The sequence below is a fragment of the Drosophila suzukii genome, chromosome X (assembly GCF_043229965.1).
Source record: "Drosophila suzukii chromosome X, CBGP_Dsuzu_IsoJpt1.0, whole genome shotgun sequence".
In the NCBI taxonomy this organism is placed as follows: Eukaryota; Metazoa; Arthropoda; class Insecta; order Diptera; family Drosophilidae; genus Drosophila; species Drosophila suzukii.
In genome coordinates, this window is record NC_092084.1 from 13,067,037 (window position 1) to 13,089,107 (window position 22,071).

The following is a 22,071-nucleotide window of genomic DNA, read 5'->3' on the forward strand; positions in this document are numbered from 1 at the left end:
TACATTTATATATATATATTCATAAATACTCATTTTGGAAAATAAATTTGTTTATTTCACGTTAAAATATACTTTTAAAAGTAAATGGTTGATGATGATACTACTAATTCGAGAGCATTAATTTGTATGTGGAAATATCCAGCGATGTTGTGACACACCGATGAATGCTTCCATAGATTTTAAACCAAACAGACATCTTGAAAGCTTCGAGTTATACTTCTTTGACTTTTGATGGTGATATGATGACGCGTACGTGTTTTTGCTATTCCTCAGTAAATAATTTGCATACTTTGCATATTGTGCTTAATTTTGCTCGCATTACTTGAATCGGGAACTAAAGGCATTGGATAACTCATTGATAGCTGACTGGCCGACGGCCTGGTTAACCTGTCCACGCATACTCTCCGGAATATAGCGATTGGCGCCCGACTGCTGAACAATGGCACCGCCGACAGCTCCAGAGACACGGCTTGAAATGACAAGTGGATTATTGAGTTTGGTATTATAGAACTTCAAGGGTTTATAAAGCGTGTACTGATAGATTTGCGCAATCATCCCAACCAGCCAAACACTTTTCGAATCGAACTTATATGTTATATAGTTATGTGCCACTGAACTTAAGGATTATAATTTTATTTACTTCAAAACATTTAATTTTACTTTATCAAGTGTTAAATTTTAAAATATATTTAATTTATAGTGATTTTGCGACTTTAAAAAATATTATTTTAGGTTTTTGGTATATACTTAAAAAAAATTTAATAGTATATTTGGTATTTTAGCTTTTCGAATTTTCATTCAAGATGTAGTAATCTATCCAAACAATTATAGAATCAAACTTTTATGCTGACATTTATGTAAAGATTATAATTTTGTTGTTAATAAAAAAAAATAGATATGAGATTTGCATTTAAAAAACTTCAAAACATTTTTTTATAGTTTTTAAAGTGTTCAATTTAACAGTATATTTAATGGTTATATGGTGAATTTTCTATTTTAAAAACGATTATTTTCGGTTTTTAGTGTATATTTATAAAGCTGAGTTCTTGAGAACTCTCAAGACCTTTAATAGACCTGAAATAAACCATCAAGAGTATTCCCTTAAGCTTTTCCCAACACGACTTCGCTATGTATGTATGTACATCGGTGGGTATTATTATTAAGTTTTAACGCCAAACATAAGCTAAATCATGTTTCCCGCCAGTAAGCAATACACACTTATTGAATACGAACAATTTATGTATTTATTTATGCACTTTATTTGTGTATACGCAAAGTGGTCATATGTAATATAAGTTGCTGCATATTTCCATCGTCACAATCCATTTGAGTAAGTCACAAGAGTATTTTCATGACTTATATTTGTAATCAACATTAAAAATAATACATTTTACATATAAATATTGGAAACACGTATGTATATTAGTTTATAGCTGCGGTGGCAAAAAATCGATCTAATTCAGCGATCGGTACACGTATGGAATATCCCGATCGCTGGTCTAATGTCAAAACCAAAGTATACTTGATATTGCCATATAAAATTATGTTAAATAATATAGTTTTATGTTATTGGGAATCGATACAAATCACTCAAATGAATGGCTGTTCAATACACAGCTAATTTTGTAAATATTTTCATTGGAATTACACAAAAAACGTTTGATTAGATAACAATACAAACTGATTTTAATCGTTGAAAAGGAATGGACAATACAAATAAGCGTTAATTTAATCGATTAACTTAATCGTTTCTTGGAAACGGGACACCTAGCAATTCCACAATCGATACATTTTATCGTTAGGGGAATACAATGTTTTTCTTACAGAAATTACATAAAAAAAAGAGTAACAGAATCTCGATGGCAAACAAATAGTTAATGTGTATCAACCAACTCATTTTTAATTTACAAAAAAATGGAAGAATGCATATTGGAGATCAGAGAAACGAAAGCACTTAATATGTTTTAATTCCAATATTTGCAGTTACATTTTCGATTAAATGGAAGGGGTATTTATCTATTTTATTAGTTTTTCAGTTTTGTTTTTTAAGTTCAAGGAAATACTTTGTGACTGACTTGAAATGTTTTTAACGTTGCTTTACCTAACATTTTCTAATTTAATTGGGTTTTTTTATAGTTTAACATCAACAACAACACAATGCAGTTAACGAAAGCTATTTATTAATAGTTAGCTATATAATTAAGATCATTGGTTAATATCGTCACTAAGCATCTGCCCATACAAATAGTTTACAAACTTTTGAGCGTATGCCATTGATAAGGGGACATCAAATTATAATAATAATAATTAGACTTGCACGAACAAATGCACATACATTTGTACATATATATATGTATATTATATCTACACAGGAAAGTAGACATTACGAAAAACATCTTATGGAATTAAAGAAATCATGTGCATCTCGACTATTTGCTTTTCACATATTAAGAATTTATATCAGTTTTAACGCTTTCAGATTATATATATATGACTACAATAATACGCAAGCGATTTAAATGTATCGATTTCCCATCGTTGTTAGCTTTTGGATTTTGCCGGAATAATATCAAATTACAATTGTTGAAAGTATACTATAATTGGGTAGTGTGTTGGTTAAATCGTCAGCAAGCTACTTTCTGAAGTTCATCCCCATAGATGTTTCTCGATGCTGACAACAATTTAACGACGTCTGTACATTTGTATATTGTAATATTTTTATTTATTTGGTGTTGTGTGAGTGAGTTATAAGAATGTTTCGGTTTTAATCGTATCACATAGAAAGAGAAAAAGAGACAGCAAAAACAGTTTTATTAATTTTGTTCAAAATACCTGGGGCAGGAACATTGTCATTTAACTTAGGTTTAACACTATTAAGAGGAGGTTCAAAGGTTACTCGAGTATTTCATAAAATATGTGTGGGGTTTTCACAGAAATCGCGTTTGCTTTAATTTCCAATTCTCTTCAATTCCATTTCGCGGTGCCACCGATGTTCTTTTCAAAGTCTACTAAATAAAGGCTTTCTTTTTCGAAAAGGAAGTTAAGTTCCTGATTTTCAACACTGGTTAGGTAAATAGTTAGTGCGTAGTTAGTAAGCATTAAAATCATAAATTAAATACATAGTATACATTTTTAACCAGGACTTGTGATTATTATGTAATACCCATTTAAAAACATACATTAGCGAAGTCGCATTGAAATATGCTTGAGTTAATACTCACGGATTTCAAAAGTCATTGTACATCGTTAAAAAATGTACTTTAGAGGGCACTTCTAATTATTAATAAAAACACTTGTAAACTAATATAATTTCTATGCAGCAAACACATGAGATGAAAAGGTCTCAGCCGATTGTGGATAAAATAATACAACTAAACTACACAGAGGTGCCACATAAATCGCTTTCGATTGAATTTATCTTTAATTTTATTACCTACAATAGAAATATGACTATTTTGAAAGCACTGATTAAAAATATTATATCATTTAAAGGGAGTTAATATAACAGAAAAAGCTTAGAAATTAAAAAGTTATTGCAACATAAACTCAAATTTAAGATATATTGTCTATTTGGATATATTAAAAAATGTTTTTTGTGGTTCTGTGGCAACGCGATTATTTTGGCTTATCGATAACCCATATCGTTAAGGATTTCTGTGACACCCCTAATATATGGATCATTATTTACAAATACCGCGTTTCCACTTGCAGTTTCTTTGAGATAAATAAAATAAGTTACAATTTTGAACTTATTGCATAATAATGACCCATATATGGTTATGTGTATTTCCAATAGACAGAAAACGGGGAGTACTCACGATGGTAACATTGGTGGGGGCAGAGCTCCTCCGGGACGACCGCCGGGTAGTGGTGGTGCCCCACCGCCTGGGCGATTGGGAATCGCTGGAGCTGGGCGGCCTGTAGCTGGTGGCAATGGTGGGTTCCGTCCACCTAAGGAGCTCTGGAAAGGAAGCCATATAAATAGGATATATCCCTACCATGTGTATTATTTCATTCAGCCTTACCTGTGCGGGAGGTCCTGGTTTACCTCGGGCTCCACCCGGGCTTGGAGGGGAAAGACGTGGGTTATCCAAACCACTTGGTAGCCAATCATTTTTAACTGGAGGAGGCAAGGGCGAGGACACAGTTGCCATGGATACGTCGCCTTAAATTTAAGTAAATGCGGGAAAGCTCTTAATATACATGTTAACGAGGGAGAGGGCTATAGTTGACTGTCTCGACTTTCAGATACCCATTAACCAACTCAAAGTAAATACATCTTTAAGTGGAGGCAAAGAAACATAGATTTGGGATCCATCGTTTTTGTCGGCTTGTGGGCGTTAGGATGGGCGTGGCACCCAGCTGAAATAAACTTGCCCTGCGCAAGAATCTCTAGAATCTGCAAGCCTTATTCGAAACTCCGCGTTCATATGGACGAAAGGACAGACGAACATGAATAGTTCGACTCGGATAGTGATCCTGGTCAAGAATACTTTTACGTTATAGGGTCGAAAACGCTCCCTTCTGACGAATACAATATACCCTATTAATAATATACCCTAGTATTTACCTATGATCTGCAAAGCATCTTTGCAAGCACGGTACATTCGCAGCATCTCCTCTCGTCGTGTAGCGGACTCAGCCGACTCCTCCATCATCTGGGACTGTAACAGAAGAGCTAGTTGGTTAGCCCTGATCTAAAGATCATTATCAGTTAGCATACCTGATCACCAGACGCATAGAGATGTGCTAGAAGCTCTCCGTTGATAAAGTCCTTGGCATTGTTTATAATCAGCATCATAATTGCCTTGGGCACCATGTCTCGCGTGGTCTTTGTCACGATCTTCATGTAGGAGTCAACCAGATTACGGATGGTCTCGACCTGCCGTTCTAGCTGTGGATCGGTGGAACTCTCCTCGCTGGCCGACTGTTGTTTGCGGAAATTCGTATAAGGTTTGGTTTGGGGAATTTGATAGTCCATAAATGATCGTTGATAATTTTATAAAGTGCATAGGTATTTGAAAACATAAAAACCAACTGAACAAATATTTTGAAAACATAATCACCAACTGAATCGTGCACATAAAAAGGAGAAATAACGCTTTAGTCGAGTTTCCGACTAACATTTAACCCGCTACTCACTTCCCTGGTAAAAATAATGTTCCATAACCAAAAGGATTTGCAAAAAAAACATGCATAAAGGTCGTATAGATAGATATAGGGTTTGTATTTAGTGTTCTCCTGGTGAAAAGTAGCCAAGGCGAAAAATTTTCATTGACATTTTGGACTACTACACGCGAGCCTAAAGACCTTTACAAATGGATTTTAATATCAATTTTAAATAAAAGTCAACTTCGATATAAGGGATCGCTAAAGTTATTCTTCAAACTGTATAGGATTCTTTAAAAATAAAAACATTATTCAGGGGTGGCGTAACCCCTTTAAAAGTGATTTTAAATATGGAACTTAACTATTTTAATAACAAACAAACATTTAACGGGAGGGTTTTAAAAAAAATACTATTATAGTCTATGCTTAAGGTTCTTTAATTGATATATATTTATTCCATTCATTTGGTGGTGACACTGATCCATTTCGATCCATTTTAATAAGGGTCCATATTTGTTTGATCAATAAATCTACATTGTTTGAAATACATTTAACTGAAACCATATTTTGAAGAGCTCCTCCAATGAACAAACTTCAATAAAACTGTCCGCAGTTTGAAGATTCTATTTTAAAACTTGGAAACATAACCTTTTATCATTTATCAGTGAAATAAAATCAAAACCAGAACGAAGAAAAATGGTACGCCTGGGATAAAATTAAATTTTATTGCGTTTTTTATAAGCTTGAATACGATGAATTTGAAATTTCCCCACTCGTTTATGGGTTATCCGAACTCTCATCTTTGTTATGACCAAAAACATGTTAAGTACCATGCGTTTAAATATTTTGAGCGTTGAGTAAAATAAATAATACCAATATTTTAATATAATAACAAATAATTTAAGAAGACCAAATTGCATGCAACTGACGACTGTCTCTTTTAAGTAAAATGTTGATAAATATTTAGGCAAGAGGTTTGTATTCCAAACCACTAACCTCATCGTCTATATACAACCCTTATTTACTTAAAATTGAGACGAACCATCTTGAAATTTAATAAAACTAATAAAGAACGCTATAGTCGAGTATCCGACTATGGGATACCCGCTACTCACTGCCCTCTTACGCAATGATACCAATCCCAAATCGTTAGTTCTTTGAGGTCCAGAAATCCCGACGATCTTACGGACAGACAGACATGGCTAAATCTTATATAGGATTGGTAATATTTCCAGTATACGATTTATTCTCTACGAGTAACGGCTATAAATATATAATAAGGTAGTGAAAAATTCAACAATTACATAAATAAAAAATGAACTCAATAAAAACGATTGAAATCAACATACTTTTTGCTAAAAACCAACCGGAAGAAATTATTAATTTTGTGTATATATTTTATTTGGCGTTTCATAGATTTGTCGTTTTGTTCGGTAGGTGGCGGAAAAATAGAAGAGAACAACATGTTCACAATTGTTAAAAGAAACACGTAACAACACAATAGTCGAGAGTTGCCCGACTATGGAGATAATCTGTAATTTTAGGTTAGTTAAATAAACATGGCGTACTAAGTATATCAGGTGAAAGAACCGAGCCAGCTACCTTCTTTCGATCACAGATTTGGTTAATGAAAAAAATATCACAGTCCGAGAAAATCGATAAATGCTCCAGCCAGTGCAAAAAAATCGATTAATGTTTAAAAAACCTTTTTTGAATAGTTAATAATGTTAATGATGTCTTTAAAGTCTCACTCGGATGGTGATATTTCACTTAATCGCACCTCTAACCATTTAAGGGGTTACACCACCTTTATATCACCAGGTGTACTATCTTTAAGAATACACTTAAATAAATGTTTTTGTTTACTATTAATATAAATTTTTACTTTTTATGAATGTGATGACATTTAAAGCCGTAGTTCTAAGCATTTCCTGAACCGATTAATGATATATTAGTAATATTAGTTTTTATACAAAGAATTTTGAAAAAATAGTTTTTCAAAAAACGGCTAAAATACCTCACTATTTTTGAAATGAAAAAAAAAACAAATAAATCGAACCAAACAATTCTTAATTAATCAAAAGATGTTAAAATAATGTATTAGTTATTAGTAATCAAATTCGCATAGGTTGATACGAATTCTCGTAGGTGGATATACTAAATAAAATATAGTCCGTAAAGTTCAAAGATTAACAAACCTCTTGTCCTTCCTGGATGACGAATATACATATAGCATCAATATTGCGAGTTATTTTGTAGATTCGGTCAGTGAAACAGCGAAAACAAAGATATATATATATGTAAATTATTCTGCCATGAATATTTAATTATTTTTTCTTTATTGTCTATGTAATAGTCTGAATTTTGTTCACTTTATTTGGAAATATACTTAAATGATAAACAAATGAAAACCAATTACGCAAATGGGAGAAAAATTTCCTATGACAACTATAGGAGGAAAAAGAACACGAGTATCATATCATTTATACACTTCATAGGGTTGAGAATATTAACCAAAGTTAAAATACGAAGTGTATAGGTTATTATTGAAGGGATTGCATACTTTGTAGGCAGTTAATATAACCAATTGGTGTAGAGATTAGTGTACAGACCAGTATCTAGAAGACGTACTTATGTGGATAATGGGTTTCTGTATACGCACCTCATCGCCATTCTCCTGGGTCTCCTGCTTCTCGGGATAGACACCAGCTCGCAGGAAGGAGGCCTTCCACGACTCCACATCTTCCACGGTTTCGCACGACAGCTCCAGTTGTTTGTAATCCTAAAATACCGTGTGTTTGGAAAACAAAACATTTGTGATGAGACACATTGTGAGGCACATAGTACATTCATTAGACAATCAGATCAAGAAGATGGTGATATTTCTTAAGAATTAATTTTGCTTGCTTTGTTTTCAAGTTATATTATATAATGAACTCATATTAAGACGTGCTCGGCGGAACTCGATACTCATTCTTTGTTTTTTTAAATACAAAAATGACTGATTTATTCTAATTCTTTAAAAAATCTAGGGTTCGGCACTGAAGATCCATAGAAGGCGGAAAAGTAGGTGCTATAATATAGAGTTATAGTTCTCGCGAACTTGGTATTTCAACAGACGGACTGTGAAAACAACGCAGACAACGGACTTCTCTCTCTCAGGATGTTTCTCCATTGAATGCTCGGTTATTCGCCGATCACGCCATATATGTATACCCATTGAAGCTTTCGCATTTCGAAAGTCATTGTCGATCTGTGTAGCCTAATAGCCCCATCTGCGCATCTGTTGTGGAACCGTTGATCGACTGTTAAAATGATAACTATAACAAACATGAAGAATTTAAGAAAAATTAATATTGTGTGTGGTGTCGTCTTTGTTGGGAAGTGAATAATACTGTTTTTTGTTTTATAATGTTATTCAAGACCGATCACACCTTCGATTAACATCCCTAGACATTATATTGTGTGCCTCTGAGTCCAGGATATCACGGTCCGTGAAATATGTCTTTGTGCTGAAAACGCGATTTCAAGTCTCCAAAAAATGTTTTGAAAATATGCAGTCCGTTTAGGGATTACTTAATCTTAATATGCTATTTATGGCTAATATCTGCTTAAATATATAAAATAACTACTGCTTAAACATAAATATTAGATCTGTGTACACCGAGTATTTTAAGGCAATGTAGGAAATTCTGGCACATGAGGATTACTAGATGAAAGCTCGACTTGCTTACTATGGGGTAAATGAAAAAGCCCTTTTAGTAGTTCCGAAAAGGAAAGGAAAAGAAAGTGTTGATTTCCATAAAACTTTTAGTTTCCTCAACTTAAGCGAAAAGTTAAATATACTTTTAAAAACCTCTCGGTATTTTAGATTTCCTAGACCAAAAATCGTTTTTGACCATAAAGATTCTCAAGATTCGACAAGCTTTACGGTATTATCAACGATTTTGGAATATCATTTCTAATGTTAGGTGCATTTGCGAAACAAAGTTTCTAGACATTTTCATTTTCTGACTAATGCGCTGAAGTGCATAAGCTTTAAATACAATTACGAGATTAGATAATGATGTATGACTAATTTTGGCGCGATTCACTGCAAATCAGATATTGTCGTGAACTTCTTAAGCTTAATAGCATCACAAAATAAAAAAGCAAAAGGAGTTTACGACGCAGCAAGCTCCTTTTCCTTTAGTTCGACTTAAATGTTGATAAAAACATAGTAATTTTTATATTATACAAAAAAATAATTAATTGATCTCTTTCCCGACTATATATTCAACCAAAGGATTCAAATTGGGGTAGATAATGAAATTTGAAATATTTTGCAAAAAATATCTTCAAAAATTCCTTTTTCTTTTTTGTCGTTTGTTTAGTTATTTTGATTTAAAGTTTTTCTCTGGTTTTGTTTGTTCTTTTTTTTTTTTTTTTGCTTTCGCTTTTCTGAAATCATTTAAAATTCATTTTTTTGTATGTTAACAAAAATTACTAACCTTATAAACATTACGTCCATCGGGACTAAATAAAGCAAATGTAACACGTCTAGACATTGACATAAATCCCTGTTCAATATCACGCAATTTTAAACCATCCAACGGCAGCATAAACTTCTTTTCCTTCTCATCCTCGTCCTTATACCAGGAGATACTCTCGGAGGTCAACACAAACCAATAGGGACGCGATCCACCTGCAAGACACAGTTGAAACTCAATGAATGCCCATGGAATTTACGTGCGTGGTAAAAAATTGTAGGCCAGACGCTAAATATTACAGCGTTAACAGCGGGGGTAACTTCACGAAGAGGTTACAACTCAATTTGGATTAGTAATGCTCGTTTTATTTCGCCCAACGCTTATATCTATATATATACAAAACTTTTGTATATTTTTTTTTTCACTTTTTCCCCAGTTTCTTCAGTGAAATTGGGATTGGGGATTTGGGTTTCAAGTCGAACAGCCATCTGGTGAATAACTTTCGCTACCCTAACCGAAGTTCTGAGAAGAATAGAAAACATTTAAGGTCTATATGTGGGTGACTAGATGATAAACACTGAGGTGAATGCACAGAAAATGCATTTTTAAAAATAGCGACGTGTAATTAAGTTACTCTTTGGTTACTATTTAACAGTAAAACTACCATAAAATGATTCTTTTGTGTAATTTGTTATTTACGTAACTATAAGAAAAGGTTAACAACTATTAAAAATAGTGCAGGTGTAGTTTATTGTTGATTTGGTTACTATTTGCTAGTAAAAAAAACCAGAAAGTGGTGTTGTGCAATTTTGTTGTTTACGTAACTGCAAAACAAGGTTAATAACTATTAAAAATAGTGACGTTTATTTTTTTTGTCGCTTTGATTATTAATTAAAAGTAAAACTACCATAAATCGTAAATTTTGTGTATTTTTTTGGTCAGCTTAGAACTTTGTTTACTATTTACTAGTAAAACAAACAGAAAATGGTAAGTTGTGCAATTTTGTTATTTGCGTAACTGTACAATAAGGTTAGCAACTGTTAAATATAGTGATTTTTTGTCGCTTTAGTTAGTATTTAATTTTAAAACTACTATGAAATGGTGTGCATTTGTTGGTCAAATTGACCAATTAATGGTCTGGGACTAATTTAACTACTATATTGGTAAATTTTAACTACAATTTTTTTAATGTATGGAGTGCCAAAACTGATGGAGGATGGATGCCCAAGGTGCTAGATGTATAAGCCTCAATAATGCTTTCTATGATGGTGAACTATCCAGTAAATTAAGGTTTATAGCATGACAGGTCAATGTATGGAAATCGCAAAAAAGTTTAAGCACTTAATCACAAAAGTATTGCAACACAAGATAATACCTTCAGAAGGGCGGTACATTGATTGAATAAGATTCCATCCCAATTTTGCTTTTGGTTCTTCTATAAAAAAATATCAAGGTTCTGTCACCACAACCGTTTTGTCATTTCATAACCATCCTTCACCATTTACAAGGCCCAGTACTCCAAACCGAAACAAAGCTAATGCGGCAACGGTCAAAAAGCGTTTAAAAAGCGTTTCTTCTTATATTCGGAAGCTTTCACATAAAAAGTGAAGGATTAACAATGTTCCGCCCACCAACGATGAAAAATAAAATATTATCAACGCGATCCTCCATCATTTTGAGGTATTTTCTCGAAGGCAAAGAGTATGGGAAATCCGCGGCAAAGGGGTACAAACAGCTTCCTAAAATTTGCTGAAATATGCCTAAACCTTGAGAATTTGTGTACTTACCTTTCATGATACCAAGGTTCTGTATGACCATGTGACCCTTACGAATAACTTGGTTGCCAAGCTGACGAGTACCAGTTTTATTGGCATTTTCAGATTTATTTTGAGCGCTATAAGCAAACGAAACCCAGATCATAAAACGTTTTAGAAAACAAAGAGAGATTTTCAATACGCACTTGGCGAAACCAATGAAGTCCTCATGGTTGGTATTCATGTAGGCCAGCTCAAAGTCAATGAGCAGAAGAATCTGTTCCTTGCAGCTGTGTTCGCGTTGGCGAACATGTGTTGTGATAATACGTTCGGTCTCCTCACGCAAACGTGGGTATCGACTCATCTAGTTGGAAACATAATTAATACATAATCGTAAGCCATATGAATTGGTTAACTTACTTTAGCTGTGCACATGCGCACAACCACAGAAAGTTCCTGTACGACTAGATCGACACACTTTATAACCGGCTCCTTGAGCAGCGCTATTTGCCTTTTCACAATTGCCTCGAACGCCATGTCCGGAGTGAAGAGACCAACGCGAATACCGTGAATATTTCGAATTGCGAATGAGATCTCTCGCCGCAGTTCCTTTTCATCACAAGCCATCTTAACGATCTCGAATCGCAGACTGTAAAACAAACGAAATATTAATACAAATGCGGAGGAGGCTTCAGCTGGGAAAAACATACCGTTCGTGGAAAATGCGATTGATCTTGGCTCCACCTGAGAGCTCATTTGTATTGACCAAAGCTGAGCCGCTGCCTTCAATTGTCCGCTCAAAGTCCGATTGCAACTGCTGAATCATTCTATGTAAGCACACATATGTTTTATAAGTTATCCCACAGATATAGATTAACGTCTCTTTTGACTTACTGGAGCATAGCTTTTGTCTTGATGCTGGCATCGCCGGGCTGAAAGTGCTTAAACTCCTCAACCTCCTTCTCCAGGGTAAGCATCTGCTTTTGCAACTTGTCTCGCAAGCCAGGTAACGTGTCCCTAATATGGTTGGTGAGTTGTTGGTTGAGTACCCTCTGCAAGTAGGGGGTTCCGAGACGGTCGGCCATGTGACGGTAGGAGGGATGGCTCAAGAAGAACTTGCGCTCGGCCGCCAACGCCTGGTGGATGTCCTTGCGTCCCTCGATATCCTTCTGCGATCGGTTCACCACGCCAATATAGCCACGGCGCAGAGGAAGCAGCTTGTTCTCAAGAATGTCCCGGGCATCGGTGCCCTCGTCCATAAGATCCAGCTTTGTGATAACGCCGATGGTGCGCACACCCTGCGGATCCACCTCCTTGGCCAGCTTGAGGGCATCCGAGTTGGCCAGATCCGTGTTGGCCGGTGTCACAGCCAGAATTAAACAAGTCTCTTTGCGAATAAATTGGAATATCATCTGCTTAATTTGCTGTTCAATATCCACTGGCTGATCGCCAATTGCCACTTTCGTTAGGCCAGGCAAATCAATCAGAGTTAGATTGAGTACATGGGGCGAGTAGACGCGCAAATTAATTGGAATGTTTGAAATGCCTTTGTTACTACCGGTCACACGATCCGTCTCATCTTCGATTTCTTTTCTGATCTCATCAAAGCTTGAGAACTTTTTGCCTTTAATGTGAAGGAACTCGCCATATTCTGTAACGAATGGAAAGCAGTTTTATTTATGAATACCCCTTTGGTGATATTAACCCTTTTAACTCACCGGTAACTCCATTGATCAACTGCAATATAAGGGGTCTGCGTGTCACGATACCAGAGCCACGAGGCAAGAAATCTCTGCGGAAAATAAGAAATTTTTGAATTAGTCATGAGATGAGATAAGGAGATACTTAGGGAGTATGCCTATCCCAAAATTCCCATCCTATACATTCATATTGATGCCGATTTCAACTTGATTGTGCGAAATCACATCTCATAGGTAAACGCCCCTTCCTTAAACATAAGTATTTTACGATTCTCAATGTTTTGCTTTTAATCTCATTGATAGGGTCAACGCCCCTTTTCTTAAATATACGAAATTCGGAATTTGCAGTGCTTAATTGCAGGCCCTCGCCACTATTTGAGCTTTTCGATTGGTGCGTCAGCGAAGATGACATTGTAATGAGGTTATATCTCGTTTATAGCGTATCCACCAAGTTCAATAAAGTTCCCTTGAAAGAAGGGGAGTTTGATTGTTCTAACCCTTAGTTCTTATGAAGCTGCCCTTTTTTTAAATATATTATTATATAATATTTTTAATATATTAATATTACTTACAAAATAAAGAGATTATAGTTAGTAAGATGTAAAAGCTGGATACTTTGTTACACAACATTTTTTGATTGGATGATTAAGTTTAATAATTGTTCTTGCCTGGGCAGATTCATAATTCTTATAAAGCTCCTATATATTTTTTTTATTAATATAAGATTATGTTAGTACTATCTATAAGCAGGATATTTTTTTAATTGGATTATTAAATTAAAAATTGTTCTTGCCTAGGGAGATTCAAAATAGAAATACATTTTTAGTAAAACGTTATAGCCCAATTGTCGTTAACATTAATCTCTTGTATCTTTTGATTGCTTTATATGTAATATGGGGAACCTCCCTAATAGAAAGATCTACATAAATATATGGAAACAAAGATTTTCATAAATAATAATTCGTCTAATTAATTGCTTTACAAACAAAAGCCCAACCGAAGTATTTTGCCAGTTAGAAAATTCTGCCCCCAACATTTTCCTTCAGAGCCACCAGTGAAAATATATACATACATATATGTAAGTATGTATGTAGGTACGTGTAAACACGGCGCATGCGAAATCTATCTGGGCTATTTTGAAAATGGTTAGCTTATGTAAGCACAAACTCTACATGGTTTAATGCAGTTTTTAAATACATTAATGTGTTTATTGATTACTCTATTTTCAGTCATTCCAGGAATTCAATTGATTAAATAAATAAAGCAAATACACATAATGTCGTATACAAAGATATAATAAAACTGATATGAAAAAAAGCATTTACAATTAACGTTTCTTTACAAATCGTTAAAAAAAACTTTAATGGCATAGTACAAACATTTTCCTTATATCATTTTCTTTTGGCGTAAGCCGTTGTTTTCATTAGGTTTGTATAAAGAGTGGGCGATAGCATGGAAAAATGAGACACAGCGCAGGCTTATAGATACACAAAATAAACGTTATTGATACATATATTTTAGGTTTTTGGTTAACAATTAAGCTATATGTTTTCCCTGTCCCTTTGCCCAGCGGAATTTGAAACTACATTTTAGATACAAATTTTGATAGCGAACCAAAAAGATAAACTTTCTTATCACGATAATTAAGTTACGGCCAGCGCTGATAATGTTTGGCCATTATTTACAAGTACACTTGCTTCGAAGACAACAATTATAGATTGTTAATAAACAATAAAGAAAAAGAAAGTCGGGGGTAGAGTGTTATCATATGATGATTCATACGTAATTGAAGCCTTATAAATTGGGTAAAGCACAAGGACTGTTCTGAATCATTATGATAATGTCCATTGGGCAAAGTTATCACACAATACAGAGAATTCCGCAAGACCGGAAAAATCGATTTGCTGTGGGCAAGAAGCTCCACAAAAAAGCACAGCCAAAGCCAAGCCAGGCTAGGCTATTATCAATCAAAATATAGGCTAGTAATTTGGGGTACTGATAGCACATATAGCACAAATAGGGGTTGCGATACTCACTTGCCAACGAAGTTCTCCAAAACAGAACTCTTGCCAGCTGATTGGCCGCCGACCACTGCGATTTGCGGCAGATCCAATTGCATATGGACGCCCAGCGATGTGAACGCATCTTGCAGCTTGTTTACAATCGTTATGAGGTTATCCATTGCGGCAAGTGCTGCTCTTTCACAATCAGATTAGAGATTGGGGGTGTTCAGAACGGATCGAACTGCGATCGTGACTCCGTCCGGGTGGTTCGTGTTTTATTCTCTGCGTTTTCTTCTGCACTGCGCCCTCCTCTGCAATTACTGTATTGTGTTGTTGTACATTAATTACATATCATATATGTGTACTCTTCCAGGTCCTTTCTTTTTGCACTCTCTGCCACTTTCCTTTTCATATAGCATAGTATATAGGAAGTAGGATTCAAAAAAAAAAAAAGAAAAAAACAAATATGCGTAAGCAAATTGAAGACCGAAAACGTTATTGGAGAGCGCTCGTGTGCTCGCTCAAGAGTTACTCATTCTCGCACACGGTCAAGTTAACCCGATATAATAATACCACACCACAATAACCTTTTATTTCATTTCATGCTTCTGATTATAATGGAACTCTGAGAATTCGCGAGTAGTGCGACATCTAAAGGTTGTTGCGTTACAAGCGAAAATGTTTATCGACATTTACACAAAAAGAATTTGTATATATAGAAATTATCATCGACTTTTCCAATCGTCGTTGTCGTTCAATTCTCAGGCGTAGTAACAGTGTAGTGTTTGTGTCTTAATGTCATGTCCATCGGCCAAACGCACAGCTAATATAACAATTTTGGGTCTTGTCTTTAAACAAATATTCTTCTTATTGTGCAAACTGACGACTATCACCACACTCCACCACTCCAAAGCGTTTCAATGAAATTTTTCGACTAAAACTAGAGATGCAAAAACGCATTCATAATCTGTACCCGATAAGCTGGTCTGATTTTTTTGGTATAATTGATAGAGCTGTGTGAATCACTCGCAGTATCGATATTAGAGGTTCGATATTAATCGATGGCACTCGGGGTCTTGTAGCGTGTTCAGACGGAGCATAGTTCTGCAACAACGACAAAGCTCTGCAACAGCGACAAAAAGCGGAAATAGGTTACTAATCCTTTGTGAGAAAAAGTAAATCCTTATTTAAAAAGGAAACTTGTAATTTGTATATTTATTGAATATTTTTTAACGAGCATTCCATTGAAAATCTCTCAGTACTATTTTCAAAAGGGTGAAACATATAAAAATGGTTTGTACTATGTAGTATCTGTAATGTCAGCATACAAAACTATTCAAAATTTAATTTTATAAAAATATTATATTTTAAAATTTATTAGACATTTTAAGTAATTGAATCTTAGCTTTTTACAGAAACTACTCTTGTTCTTCTGTTGCTTCGTTTGCAACAGCGACATCCTGTTCGAACAGGTTGCAAGAACTATCACTATTTGCGACGTTCCCTATCGATAACTATGGAAGCGCAAGGTCGCGGACAAGAGCTTTTCAAAAACAGCTGACTAGTTGGGCAGAAGATTATGGATTTTCATATACTCATTGCTATCGAGCTCTATTGTTAACCTGAAATGGGGTTACTATTCCTTACTATTACTATTTCCTCTTGCGCATGTCAGCCCATTTTACGTATTTTAGCCACTGCGCAGACACCGTATCCATAGGGGTGGCAAAACGTTGCAATTGGGCCGAGTGGGTTCGATATTTTAGGGCATAATCGATTATAATAACCTTTGGCATTTAATTTAAAGTCGTTAAAGCTTTCTTTTTTGAAATAGTCGTTAGCCTAAATTAAGTTGGGATAAAATGATAATTTCTTCTAATCGATTTTTGTATTTCAACAAATTGTTATTTTAATTAAAATTTATCTACAATAAAACAGAGTGCAACAAAAACGGTCTAAAGGCCCTATCAATCATGAGGTCTTGGAAACATTTTGCTTATGATGAACCCAGGCATCTTTGGACTTGCGCATCTTGCCGAGAATCTTATCCATAACTGAGCTTTGATTAAAACTGAGGAAATCTTGTCTCATCTCCGGCCATTCAGTGTCTGAAGCAGCCTGACAACTCTGTACATCGATTTCCTCCGGTTCTGTATGGCTATTTAGACTAGAACTAGAGTGCTTATTCTGGATGTCCAGTTTGGACAGTACTTCCTGGACCTGATATAGACCGCTGCTCGTCTTGTCGCGAACAAACTTTATCCGGGGTACTTCGCCCATCAGGTGGAGCTGCGATAGCTCGTGCTGCAGTTTGCCGCTCAAGCGATTCAGCTTATCCTCGAGCACATCGTTGGTTGATCCATCCTTGCCCATCCAGTAGACATTGATTCGCGAAAAGTCGCTGGTGATCTTCACATAGGAAATTTGCACACCTTGACCAACGATGGAATCGGCCACTGCACCGGTTGCCAAAATATCGGTTATGTTCGTCATGAAGACCTTGTTCAGGACGGACATGCGCCGAATGTTGTCCCGAGCCGAGTGCGAATGGGGTGTTCCGAACCTCAAGGCGTGCAGCGAAGACCCCGACTTTTGGTTTCCACTGCCGCCAGGTGAGCTTGCCTCGGGCGCTGGGTACCACCGGCTACTACTGCCCTTAAGCCGGTTTCCAAACAACGAGCTGAATATTTTGCCCTGCCGCATTACGTTGTCTTTCTTCGTGTTTTTTGTGCTTTTATTCCGTGAAAGCGTTCGTTGGTATACATTGTTGATTGCCAAGTTTCCAGTTTGCAGCCTCAGAACACGAATGGTTAACATTTGGAAAAGTTGCATTAATTATTATTTACTAGATAAAATAAAAGAAAACAAAGTATGAGTGTGACCAGACCCTGGCCTTTTGAGTATTCCATAGAGATGGAAGAAATATCGAGGCGCATCCATAATTTATTTCTGAAATAGCCTCCTTCCACTGATACACCAGCATTTCAAATATTCTCGTTCGGTTCACTTTCGAAATAAATTGTTAGATTGCGCAGAAATATAAAATAAACAGCTGATTTGTTCAATAAAGGTTTAATATACAGATAATCCTTTGACTAAAAATGTTCTTACGTATATTAACAAAGATTCATTTAAGGAAATTACTGCCCCACCCCGGATTGTCTCTACCAATTCACTGCGAAAAGTTAATTAAAAGATTTTAACTTTTTACAAATCTAAATTGCAAATTCTGGAAAATATTCGAAAACTATACAATTTCACTGACAGAATATTTGGTGTTAAATAAAAGGTGCCAAATTCGTTTTATTTTTCGTTTTACCATTTTAAATATTTGTATAGTTAAATCGTAATGTAGGCTATACAAATATGAAAACTTTTTATTTTGTAATTATTAACAGATTTTGATGATTGGTCTTCCCACAGAGATTTTTCCACCATTCTCCACCCGTTTAACTGATGGTCAATAAGGATTTCCCGTTCCAAAATGTTTCTGTTATCCCCCTATCCAATTTTAAGAAACTTTTAATAAAAAACTGAGGCAAATTTGCGAACGAAAATAAACAAAGTTATGTTGAAAACTCTCAGAACATGTGCCATACGTAAATAACAACTAATATTAAATATATTCTTCTTTTAAAAAATGAGAACAGTAATAATATGTATATCAGCTGTTAACGTATGGCCGATAGTGGATGTGCTCTGTGAAATCGGAGTTTCATATTTGTCAGAAATCCCAACTGTTCCCAACGAATGGATATTTTCAGTGGGAATCGTTCATAGTACCAACATTTCAGTGCCTGACAACATGGTGCTATCGCTCCTGTCGATTACTTTTCAGTAATAAAAGACCTTTAACCTACTAAAATCATTGTCACAATTTTCATAGGTAGCTCGCAAATTTGTAAATACAGTAAGATCCAAAAGGTCAGTATATCTGAGCAATAGTAATATTCATTTGTGAAATCATACTCGTGTAGAGAGGTGTAAATACATGAATATGAAAATAAACTTGTTGAAAAGGCACGGATAAAGGGTAAGCGAATAAACTTTGGAATTTAAATTGCAATTGCATATGTACATATATTTCGGCCCATTACTGATGCGCTTACACATATATCTACCTTCTTTTTGGGATACCAACCGGAATGTGTATATTTAAATGATCATCTGTTCGTGACGAAATGCGCTACTCCCCAAATGACGATACACACAGGTTGATGTACAATATTGTAAGAATCAGCGCATAAAAACATCAGAGGGACAAAATACAATTCCCCAAAGCAATATGGAATCCAAAATTGGTGCTGATCAGGCACAAAATTCTGTCTATGACAAGGAAATCGGCAATAATCTGAGTACCGATGAATCTTCATTTCTGGGCAACATACTGCGCGAAATCCTGTACAGTCCAATGAACTTGGCCCTATTGGCCATAATATGTTTCTTGGTCTATAAAATTGTTCGTGATCGCACCGAAGTTCCCTCTGTGGGTGTATCAAAGCCATCTGAGCCGGAGTTACCTAAAATTCGCCGTGACTTCACCGTTAAGGAACTGCGCCAGTACGACGGAAATCAGCCGGATGGTCGCGTTTTGGTTGCCGTTAATGGAAGTGTTTACGACGTTAGCAAGGGAAGACGTTTTTATGGGCCAGGTGAGTGTTGCATTACAATTATAAAAGTATGATTGTACTTGGTCCTAACTTTGTGGGTATAGTTTGGCAAGCTTTAGGTCAAATTCGGTTTTAAGCTTCATTGTATGTTCTTGTAATTTCTTAGTTCTGATCTTGGTCGGGCTTATTAAACGTTAGTTTGATCGATTTGATAATCGGGTGTCTTATCTCGACAATTAATAGACTATAGCCTAATCTATTTGTTAGTTCCGAAATGGTACGCATATTGCCAAATTTTTATCAATTGTTTTGTCGCCAAGGCTAAAACCTTATCAACATCAAACCCTCCAAATAATCATAAGTGAACTATCTGATCAAACTCACAATTTAAATAATACCTTAAAAATGTAAATCAATGATAAGCATGAACTGCAAAAAAAAAAGTTCCAAAAACTAACCAAGCCCAGATATAAAAAAAGCTTTTTTAATCTATTATTGTTCTATTATTATTTGTTTGTTTAAACGTTGAATAGAAATCACTTATGGTTAACCTTTAGTAAATTAAATAAAGTATAACAGCTGCATTTGCTAGAAGAGATATAGATTGCTTTGTAATTAAAATAGTCATAGTGAAGTATTAATTGCCTACACTGTTAAATTAAAACAGTGACATTTACAAATTGCATTGATATTTTGCTTAAATTGGAGTTAACCTTAAGTGAATTAAATAAAGTATGACATCTTAACTTCTTGGAAAACTATTTAAATTCCTTTGTAATTAAAAAACTTAAAGTAAAATATTCATTTCCTGAATTCCTTTAATTAAAGTAGTGGCATTTACAAAATGAATTGGGTTTCTGCTTAAGTTAGGAAACGGAAACTACTGAGTGCGAGCAAGACGCAACACACTTGTGACGTAGATGCGCAGAAAACCCTATTGTTGCGCACTAGATAGCGCTATCTTTTTACTACGGTGTCGCGGTCATAATGACCAGGCATCTAACATTAGCAAAGTGTATTAATTTCCCGGCTTTCCTACAGGTGGACCATACGCTACATTCGCCGGAAGGGATGCCTCCCGCAACTTGGCCACATTCAGCGTGGTTTCGAATGACAAGGATGATTACGACGACTTGAGCGACTTAAGTGCCGTGGAAATGGACTCTGTGCGCGAATGGGAAATGCAATTTAAGGGTAATTAAATCGTAAATTACTTTAATCAATGCACATTTAGTTAACATATTATTTGTATACATTATTTAGAAAAATATGAGCTGGTTGGCAAGCTTTTGCGTAAAGGCGAGGAACCGACCAATTATGACGAGGATGAAGACGATGAAAATGTCAACAATGATGATGCAGAACAAACAAACAGCTTGCGTAAACATCTACCCAAGTCGAAAACTGAGACTGATGACAAGAATCAAGAGAGTCACATTTTGCAAGGCAACAATGCAACCAAAACCAACGCACAAGATGAACCAATTTCTACCGACTGTTAGCGAATTCAGGTTTTTTTTTGGCTTTTGGATGTGGCTGTAATAGTTTATTTTCGGTTAGAAACACAAAAAAACTAAATAGCATTTCCGACTCGTTTAATGCTGCCTCTACTCCTTTAACTGAAACTGAGAACAAGACCTAATTGGAAAACATTTAAAGAAAACACCCCAATTTGAGCCATACAAAACAAGGCATTGAATTCATCATGAACATTTAAAAAGAATTTAAAAGGTTATACAAAGGTTTTTTTTAATGTTATTCTTAGAGTGCAGCCTTGACAAAAGCTATAGTTGTTACTATCTATTTCACGTTGTGATGTGATCTTGTTCCATATATTATAGTAGTACATTCATACACATGTAACAAACGGAAATCATAAAATTAATTAAGGAGGAGGCCAATGTGTGAGGGTATGGGAGTCATTTTCGTGGCAATATAAATTTAAATGTAACTATATTTGAAATACAAATTAAATACTTAAACCTATCTATCTGTTCTTTATTTGGCGGTTCAAGAAAATTTTAAAAAGTGAGAAACTTCTTGGGAAATAAAATTTATTTTCTCGTCTTCATGTTAGCAAATGTTAAACTACAAAAAGTCATGTCATACGATAAAGTTTTACATATCACAAAAACTTTCGAGGGTGACACGAAAATCTCTTCCGTTGAAATTTTTACGTACGTCCTTACAAATTCCAACCGATATCCACCCGAGAGGATTGTTGTGTCACCACCGTTTGTTTTTTAAACCTTAATCGACAGCAAAAGATATCATTGATTTTCTAATAAATATATTAAAACATATATTTATGTGTACAAAAATATTTGTTTACACATTTTGCAAAATATTGTGGGTTGTGGGAGCTATTAAATTGTTGCCTATCGATTACAGAATCAAAAATACTTATGAACTTATTGAACGGTATT

At 35.2% G+C, this 22,071-nt stretch overlaps 3 protein-coding genes across 11 annotated transcripts; 1 reads left to right on the forward strand and 2 right to left on the reverse strand.

The window, feature by feature from the left end:
- Nucleotides 1–32: 32 nt before the first annotated feature.
- shi (dynamin-1 shibire) lies at nucleotides 33–16,026 on the reverse strand. 8 transcript variants are annotated; one of them, XM_070997565.1, is made up of 16 exons: nucleotides 15,623–15,958; nucleotides 15,069–15,355; nucleotides 13,051–13,124; nucleotides 12,227–12,983; nucleotides 12,043–12,159; nucleotides 11,753–11,981; nucleotides 11,539–11,696; nucleotides 11,366–11,472; nucleotides 9,600–9,793; nucleotides 7,772–7,891; nucleotides 7,308–7,319; nucleotides 4,724–4,927; nucleotides 4,571–4,664; nucleotides 4,026–4,165; nucleotides 3,819–3,961; nucleotides 33–469 (listed from the first exon to the last, which is right to left on the reverse strand). In XM_070997565.1, exons 2-16 carry the CDS (start codon nucleotides 15,212–15,214, stop codon nucleotides 319–321), a joined length of 2,646 nt encoding a protein of 881 aa, XP_070853666.1. In that variant the 5' UTR covers nucleotides 15,215–15,355; nucleotides 15,623–15,958; the 3' UTR covers nucleotides 33–318. The 8 variants fall into 8 exon arrangements, with proteins under 8 accessions (XP_070853666.1, XP_070853667.1, XP_065724063.2 ...); XM_070997566.1 differs by lacking the exon at nucleotides 7,308–7,319; XM_065867991.2 differs by lacking the exon at nucleotides 7,308–7,319 and having other exon boundaries at nucleotides 11,366–11,696; nucleotides 15,920–16,026.
- Nucleotides 16,027–16,901: 875 nt separating this feature from the next.
- LOC108018980 (putative ribosome-binding factor A, mitochondrial) lies at nucleotides 16,902–17,934 on the reverse strand. The gene has a single exon (XM_017086585.4). The coding sequence runs from the start codon at nucleotides 17,865–17,867 to the stop codon at nucleotides 17,007–17,009; it is 861 nt and encodes a 286-aa protein (XP_016942074.2). The 5' UTR covers nucleotides 17,868–17,934; the 3' UTR covers nucleotides 16,902–17,006.
- A 905-nt stretch (nucleotides 17,935–18,839) lies between these two features.
- MSBP (membrane steroid binding protein) lies at nucleotides 18,840–21,631 on the forward strand. Of its 2 annotated transcripts, none has more exons than XM_070997283.1 (4): nucleotides 18,840–19,068; nucleotides 19,249–19,687; nucleotides 20,687–20,839; nucleotides 20,909–21,631. In XM_070997283.1, exons 2-4 carry the CDS (start codon nucleotides 19,321–19,323, stop codon nucleotides 21,145–21,147), a joined length of 759 nt encoding a protein of 252 aa, XP_070853384.1. In that variant the 5' UTR covers nucleotides 18,840–19,068; nucleotides 19,249–19,320; the 3' UTR covers nucleotides 21,148–21,631. The 2 variants fall into 2 exon arrangements, with proteins under 2 accessions (XP_070853384.1, XP_036676684.2); XM_036820789.3 differs by having other exon boundaries at nucleotides 18,944–18,959.
- Nucleotides 21,632–22,071: the final 440 nt, after the last annotated feature.